Source organism: Nycticebus coucang, chromosome 16, assembly GCF_027406575.1.
Source record: "Nycticebus coucang isolate mNycCou1 chromosome 16, mNycCou1.pri, whole genome shotgun sequence".
NCBI lineage: Eukaryota > Metazoa > Chordata > Mammalia > Primates > Lorisidae > Nycticebus > Nycticebus coucang.
In genome coordinates, this window is record NC_069795.1 from 89,792,774 (window position 1) to 89,801,199 (window position 8,426).

General features: G+C 44.5%; 1 protein-coding gene across 4 annotated transcripts; it reads right to left on the reverse strand.

Moving 5' to 3' along the window:
* Positions 1 to 51: 51 nt before the first annotated feature.
* On the reverse strand, positions 52 to 8,209 carry POLR2H (RNA polymerase II, I and III subunit H). Of its 4 annotated transcripts, XR_008374830.1 has the most exons (6): positions 8,069 to 8,209; positions 6,537 to 6,620; positions 6,357 to 6,450; positions 5,731 to 5,814; positions 3,385 to 3,711; positions 52 to 3,288 (listed from the first exon to the last, which is right to left on the reverse strand). XR_008374830.1 is itself a non-coding variant. In XM_053564293.1 (5 exons), exons 1-5 carry the CDS (start codon positions 8,139 to 8,141, stop codon positions 3,594 to 3,596), a joined length of 453 nt encoding a protein of 150 aa, XP_053420268.1. In that variant the 5' UTR covers positions 8,142 to 8,209; the 3' UTR covers positions 3,349 to 3,593. The 4 variants fall into 4 exon arrangements, 3 of the variants coding, with proteins under 3 accessions (XP_053420268.1, XP_053420270.1, XP_053420269.1); XM_053564293.1 differs by lacking the exon at positions 52 to 3,288 and having other exon boundaries at positions 3,349 to 3,711; XM_053564295.1 differs by lacking the exon at positions 52 to 3,288 and having other exon boundaries at positions 3,349 to 3,711; positions 8,064 to 8,202.
* Between the last annotated feature and the right edge of the window lie 217 nt (positions 8,210 to 8,426).

The following is an 8,426-nucleotide window of genomic DNA, read 5'->3' on the forward strand; positions in this document are numbered from 1 at the left end:
GAGATGTTCTTCACAGGGTACAATAAATCCCTGACACCCCTCCTCCCCTCAAAAAAATGCTAACAGGAAGCCCTGGAGCACCTCACACTCTAGGTAAGACTGTGCAGATAGTTCAGTAGAAGGAACCTGAATGTGACAGCTGAGCAAACAGCAGCTGCTCAGCAGGAGGCTTCACCAGGCACGGACTCCTGCCTCCCTCCTGTGGAGGTCAGAGGGAAGTGCAGGAAGTGCCTGAGTCAGGCTCCTCCAGCTCTCCCAGCAGGACAAGCACGAGTTAAGCACCAAGATGAAGGCTCATTCCCAGTTCCTATAAGTGTATCTATAAAGAGCCCAGTTGACCACTATAAACTCTGCTAGAAAAGAAGTCAGGTTTATGGGGCTTTGCTGCCTTGATGCTCAGGAAGAGAAGGTTTATGTTTCACAAAAAACAAAAATTCCATTGCAAAAGTCAATCTACCTCTAGAGCAGGCGTCCTCAAACTTTTTAAACAGGGAGCCAGTTCACTGTCCCTCAGACCGTTGGAGGGTCAGACTATAGTTTAAAAAAAAAAACTATGAACAAATTCCTATGCACCCTGCACATATCTTATTTTGAAGTAAAAAAACAAAACGGGAACAAATACAATCACACCGCCTCACGTGGCCCGCAGGCCGCAGTTTGAGGACCTGGTAGGAAAATGAGTGGAAGCTTTTTTGTTCCAACCACCCCAGAGGAAAGGACAAAAGGCTACCAAATAGGAATCTAGAGTTCCAAACATTGCCAAATACCCCAGGGTCACAAAAGCATTCCACTACGGTAGAATGAAAGCAAATGTGTCTGGAACCTTATGTACATTATCTTACACAACTCTGTAAGGTAGGTATTATCATCTCTATTTCACAGGTGAGGCTCAGAGAAGTCAGGTGAGTTCCCAGTGGCTACACAACCTGTGAGCAGGAAAAGAACAAACACCCTAGTCTGACTTCCTCTAGGGCCCATACTCTCCCCAGTGTGGTGCACTATCCAGTAAATCATTCACAATTCTTTTTACTAGGAAAAGATTTCCAAGTACTTAGGGAGTAAATACATCAACAATTAAAGAGTTCTAAGTAGAAAACCAAAGTTCTTGGTGGGGGTGACCAATTTAGACACATCCCAGTGCCCCTCTTTCCTTTCATGGACAGAACAGTTACCATGGAGAAGGAATCAACAAATGCACAAAGCTCAGAAATGTTCAAATCTCAGATGGTGTCATGTTTCTTGCACCGGAGAGAATTAGTTCATCCACACTACACATTCCAGAACGTGGTCAAGGGAATGGTAAGCTGAAATTGTAATTTACTGAATTTAAGTAGGTTAAATTTAATAATCAAATGAAACTTCAGGGCACATGAAAGAGCCAGCACCTAGGACAAGATATCCCAAAGAGACCAGAGAATATGGGTTTGTAGTCAGTTGAGAGACATGAAAAGGCACAACTGCAAAGGAGCAAGAAAGATCCAGGCATCTTGGACTTACTCCAGTTAAGGGCAAATACAAAGATACTGATGGGCTTCTCCAGTGTCAACTAATTGCCTCAACTATAATCAATCTAACCCTTTAAGCTAATGACATGATAGAAAAAAAGAATCTAACTCACTCCCAAATAATTTTGTCTGGTTCATTCCATCTCTTCACACACAAAAAATACCCTTTTGCAATCTTTTTTTTTTGTAGAGACAGAGTCTCACTGTACCGCCCTCTGGTAGAGTGCCGTGGCGTCACAAGGCTCATAGCAACCTCGAACTCTTGGGCTTACGCGATTCTCTTGCCTCAGCCTCCCAAGCAGCTGGGACTACAGGCGCCCACCACAACGCCCGGCTATTTTTTTTTGTTGCAGTTTGGCCGGGGCTGGGCCTGAACACGCCACCCTCGGCATATGGGGCCAGCGCCCTACTCACTGAACCACAGGCGCCGCCCCCCTTTTGCAATCTTAATACTCCTATCCCTTTCCAACTTTATACCAGTTCTCTCTTCTATTACTCCAGGGCAGCCAGGACAGTCTACTATGATACCCCACACTACTACTGGTAACTAGGTTCTTCCACTCTAATCTAAATCTATCCTTCTCCAACCCCCCCAAAAATCTGACCCCACGGAAAGGTTCTAGGATTCTGTAAAAATGCCCAACCTCCATGGTATCTCCTACTCTCCTGGACTCCCATCCTACCCCATCCACCTTTCCTTCCTCCCTGCTGAGGCCATTCAGTCAACCCATTTCCCTTAATACTATTTCTAACACCTCATGTAAAGACCTGAAAACGATGGGGAAGGAAATACCCCAGGCATCCCAGCAGGGGCAAAGCCTGGTGATCAAAAGCCACAACTACTTAATACACACTCACAGAGAATCTTTCTGAATTGTTACCCTGAATTCCTTAGGAGGAAACAGAGTTCCATATACTTTCTCAGAGACTTCTAATGCCAAGCTGAAGAGCCAGCTCATGTGCTGGAGTCCCTGTATTCATCACCACTTCCTTTTTTCTTTCTCCATTTGTAAGTCAGCGACTGTAGTCAGGCTGCTGCATTGTCCTGTCTCTGGCAATGGACCACCAACCTCATTGGTATTGCTGCCCTGTCCACCTCACTGGTCTGTGCAGCAGCTCTGTTCAGAGTCACTGGGAAGAACCACCACCACTTGCCCTTCCTCCCAGGCCACCACTGGAACAGAGCCAGCTCTTCACCTGTTTCCATAACCACAGTCTTCTCTTCTTGCTCTCTTCTTAGTCATGCCCCGTGTCTAAAAGCCTCTACTCAAAGCGTTCATAAAAATGATGAATATTCCCAGACTATGTAAGTGACTCATTCATCAACGTGAACTGACTTCCTAAGAGACTGAAAGTGTTGGAAGGACATGAGCAAGACTCTTTGCCAATTCAAAATTTTATGCCAAATGGGTGGTATCTTCTGGACCCAGGGTACCCTCAGAAGCCAAAAGCACAACACTCTCTCCCAGATAGAAAACAGCATTGAAGGACAAGTGATGGGAACATCAGCCAGAAGACTCAGATAACCCTGAACCCGGATACCAAAAGGCTGAAATAGATCCTATGTTGACATATGATCATCTGGCTGTGGGCCTGAAATAAAATATCATAGACAAATTAGAAAAAAGTGATTTTAATAGCCGGGCGTTGTGGCGGACGCCTGTAGTCCCAGCTACTCGGGAGGCTGAGTCAGGAGAATCGCCTAAGCCCAGGAGTTGGAGGTTGCTGTGAGCTGTGTGACGCCACGGCACTCTACCGAGGGCAATAAAGTGAAATTCTGTCTCTACAAAAAAAAAAAAAAAAGTGATTTTAAAGTAAATAGATTTTTTACAGGGGGGGATGATCTGAAAATGTAAAGTTTAATTAAAAAATGACATACAGGACAACTTCTTATTCATTTTAAGTTCTTCCACTGGGTCTTTTACAGGTAAGTCAGTTTCCCACTGAGTCCAGATCAGCTAAAGATGCACCCTCAGGAGAAAGGGAGCCAGCTTCTCCTTATCAGGTGAACAACAGCATCTGTTACTCAGGCTTGACCAATGTCCACAATCTGAGTGACTGAGCATCAAGGCTGGCTTTCCTTGAGGTTCAGAAGGCCAGTTTCTTCATCAGCAGGTAAACTCTGGAATCCACTTCAAATCCATGCAGGTTGTTGGCATCACCCTGCAGCCTCATGAGCAGGCCCCCATAGGACACGTAGGCAGAGCTGAAACAGAAGGCCCCAGTCCCATAAGTCTGAGCTCTGGAGCAGCTGCTACTCAGCAGCTCTCCATCCCAGCCTAAGAAAGAAAAGAGGTACCCTGCTAGTGTTTTCTCCTAAAAACCAAATTTCAGACAAAAATGAAGGTACAGATATACACAAGGCAACGTTCTTTGTATTAGCAAAGGTGGAAAACACTTACATGCCCCAAATTAAGGAAATGGACAAATGAATTAAGATATTATTGAAATGTTATGCAGCTATTAAAATGTTAAGGAAAAGCTATAAAATGACATGGGGAAACATGTTTTACATAATGTTATGCAAAAAAAGAACACATTAGAATAAACAACATAGTCTCAAAAGAAAAAGGTATTAACAGTAACTAGAATATTCTGCAGGGGAGGGAGGAGGATGGGTGGAGGAATGGTAATCAGTGGGACCACACCTATGGTGCATCTTACAAGGGTACATGTGAAATTTACTCAATATAGAATATAAATGTCTTAACACAGTAACTAAGAAAACGCCATGAAGGCTATGTTAACTAGCTTGATGAAAATATTTCAAATTGTGGGCGGCGCCTGTGGCTCAGTCAGTAGGGTGCCGGCCCCATATACCGAGGGTGATGGGTTCAAACCCGGCCCCGGCCAAACTGCAACTAAAAAATAGCTGGGCATTGTGGCGGGCGCCTGTAGTCCCAGCTACTCGGGAGGCTGAGGCAGGAGAATCGCTTGGGCCCAGGAGTTGGAGGTTGCTGTGAGCTGTGTGAGGCCACAGCACTCTACCGAGGGTAATAAAGTGAGACTCTGTCTCTACAAAAAAAAAAAAAGAAAATATTTCAAATTGTATATAAAACCAGCACATTATACCCTATAATTGCATTAATGCACACAGCTATGATTTAATAAAAATAAATAAATAAAAGAATATTCAAAAGCATCTACATAAAAGGTTTTCTCTAGGTATTAAACTGTTGGTGACCTTTTTTCCTTCTTCACATTACTACTATACTTTTCAAATTTTTTACCAAGAGCACACACTGTTTTAAGATTTTAAAGAAAAGAAAAAATAACTGGGCAGGGAAATCAAACAATGAAGGATTAGGTTACAGTATAGCAAAACACATACACATACACACACAAAAGCCTAGCAGTTTAATCATTTAATGCTGCCATTGGTTCCTAGAGAAACAACTCTCTTTTGTACTTTACACAGCAAGATTACCAGTTTCTCACTTGGACGCCTGGATCTTGAGGTCCTGACAAAGGGCAAAGTGAGTAGCTTATATTTCAAACTGGAAACTATTCCTTGAAGTTTTTGTTTGCTTGAGATAGGGTCTCACTGTCACCCAAGCTGGAGTGCACTGGCACAATCATTTTCACATAAGAATCTTAGACTGATTTCTTAGATGAACTCCTAGGCTTGTACAATACTCTTACTTCAGCCTCCCAAAATTTATCTGGGACTATGGGTGTGCACCATCAAGTCCAGATAATATTTTTTTTTTGGTAGAGACAGGTTGCTCAGGCTAGTCTTGAATTGCTGGGCTCAAGTGATCCTCTTGCTTCAGCCTCCTAAAGTGCTGGGATTAGAGGTATGAGCCACCGCACCTAACCCCTAGAAGTCTTTATAGGTCCGGGCGGCGCCTGTGGCTCAGTCGGTAGGGTGCCGGCCCCATATACCGAGGGTGGTGGGTTCAAACCCGGCCCCAGCCAAACTGCAGCCAAAAAATAGCCGGGCGTTGTGGCGGGCGCCTGTAGTCCCAGCTACTCGGGAGGCTGAGGCAAGAGAATCGCTTAAGCCCAGGAGCTGGAGGTTGCTGTGAGCTGTGTGAGGCCACGGCACTCTACCGAGGGCCATAAAGTGAGACTCTGTCTCTACAAAAAAAAAAAAAAAAGAAGTCTTTATAGGTCCTACCAAGGTCTGAGGTGCTTAAAGAGAGATTCAAGACAGGAAGCAGGAGCATGACCCAAATTCTCAGAACAAGGAGAGGAAAAGGGTTCTTACAAGACTGGAACTTACAGGCGTGTTGCGGCTTCAGTAGAAGTTTCATCTCCCTCAATCCTGTACACTTTCCCATACATTACATACTCAAATTGATCAGCCCTGTGGAACAATAGTGGCAAAGATATTCTTAATAGTAATTAACTATATGAGAGACTCTATTTAATAATGGTAACTGGTAACTAAATGCCAGCATAACAGATACTAGGAATATGTCATTTATACCTCTTAGCAGCCCTCTGAGCTGCTATGCTTATGACCATCACTATTTTACTAATGAAGAAACAGGCTGAAAGACGTTAAGGTTACTCAAAAAATAATTATAGAGCTGAGAATTGAACTCAGTGAGGCTCCAAAGCCTTTCCATCACATTGAGCTCCCTCCCAAGAGATAACGCCCACACAGCCTATGTAACTCAGTAGTCATTTCCTCAGCCTTCAAAAAGCTACAAGTCAAAAGTATGTAATCACTGCTATCAATAAACATCTGGTTATTTGAATGCTTAAGTGCAAAAATTTTTCTTAAAGTTACTCAGACTCTGCTGATCATCACTTATTTCAGAAATTAAGAAAGAATCTTTCTATATCACTTATCTACTTAGTCCTCAGGGCTTATTTCTAGTACTTCCTTTTCCACTGCCTCACCTGGAAGGCCTGTCATCAGTGGGGTTGTATTCACCATCATCCAGGGTACCATCTTCATACAAGGTACTAGCTATCACCAACCGGAACTTGTCACCTGAAAATAACAACAGTATCTGAGAGCCAAGAACAGCTGAAGCAGCAAAAACCTCTTGCTATTTACTGTCTGTGCTCAAAACTTACCTAAGTCTACAGGGTAAATCTGGATGTTTACATCTAAGATGAGATCCATCTTGAAAGATTCACTCTCACAATGCAATCGAGACACTGGGGAGAAGTAGGAAAAGAGTGATAGAGGTAACTGCCCAGGTCCAGAGCAGATCCTACAGATCCTACTTTGGGGATTATATGCAACAGAACACTCAGTCTAACCCAGTCTACATCCACTGGTCTCTCATCTGCTCAATCAGAACCAAATATGCAGGAAAAAGAGAGAAAAACTAAGGCAAGTGAACAGAATATCCAGAAAAAAATCAAAGCTCCAGCAGCGAGTAATATCCAAGTTCTAGGCTTGCCTGGATAATTTAGAACCTTACTCTGGGGAAGTTTTTCATTCATTCAAAAGATTCCTTTCTGTACTATGCACTGTGATGAGGGGATTATTGTACCAGGATGTAAAAGAACTAGTATCTGTCTTGAAAAACATGTCTCTAGGCCAGGCGTGGGGGCGTCCCACCTGTAATCCTAATACTCTGGGAGGCGGAGGCAGATGGATTGCCTGAGCTCAGGAGTTGGAGACCAGCCTGAGCAAAAGCGAGAACCTATCTCTACTAAAAACAGAAAAACTGAGGCAAGAGGATAGCTTGAGCCCAAAAGTTGGAGGTTGCTGTGAGCTGTCCCAGGGACAGCTTGAGACTCTGTCTCAAAAAAAAAAAAAAAAAAACGGAGGAGAGCAACTCATTTCAGTTCAAGTTGGGGAGAGGGAAAATGAGGGAGGGGGAGTTTGGGATGCTCTCACTTAATGGGCACAATGTATGGGTGTATGGCACAGCTTTTGGGTCTGAGACACAACTACAACGACTCTACCTAACAAATTAAAATATTGTGACCTGGTTGTTTGTACCCTCACATTAACCTGAAATTTAAAAAAAAGAAAAAACATGTCTTTGGGAAAAGAGGTACCAAGGGGAAACAATTATTGATCAATGACAGAATAAAGAGTTGTATACCAAGTAGTTTAACTCACAGAATACTTCCCAAAGAGCAGAAGATTCTGAGGACAACACTGGAATATAGGCTCTGAAGTCACTCACTGTGCAGCCTTGACTGGGTTAGTTAACCTTCCTGAACAAAATGGTGATGGCATCACCTACCTCATAACAAGTAAATAGGACAACGCGCGTGGTGAGATGTATGCACAAAGTGATGATCTTAACAATACTCAGGAGTTTGCCGGCACCATGACAAAAGGCCACCCAGGCAGTGGGAACGGCATACTTGAAACCAGGGAAAGCTAAGAGTCAGTTTTCTCACTCACAAAAGGTTTCCCCTAGCGGGGCGGCACCTATGGCTCAGTGGGTAGGGCGCCAGCCACATATACCGAGGGTGGGGGTTCGAACCCGACCCCGGCCAAACTGCAACAACAACAAAAAAGGTTTCCCAAGGAAAGTCCCTACATCTGGATCCGCCAGCAGGAGCAGACCACACGAGATGGGCGGTCATGGGGCCCATCCCGAAGTTAGCCTCTTCCCCGAAAGCGCCCCTACGTACCTTACCTCGGTCAAACTTCTTGCCCTCCGGGTCAATATCTTTCACATCGAAAATATCCTCAAACAGGATGCCCGCCATCGTGAGGGGGATAAGACAGCAGTAGAAGCCCTGAACACACTACCACCACTGGGGGTGCGCGAAACTCCTCACGTGGAGAAAAGAAGAGATGACTAAAACGGCTCCAAAACAGTGGCAGCAGGAAAGAGTGGCGCATGCGCGTGAACCGCATTAAAGCGACCACTTCCGCCAGCTTAACTTCCGCCCCGAAAGACTGCTTGGGAGAGGCTTCAGCATTGAGGGCGGGGCTTGGGCCCAGGTGACTCCGCCTCGGGCGGGAAAACAATAGGTCCAACCTCCGGCGGT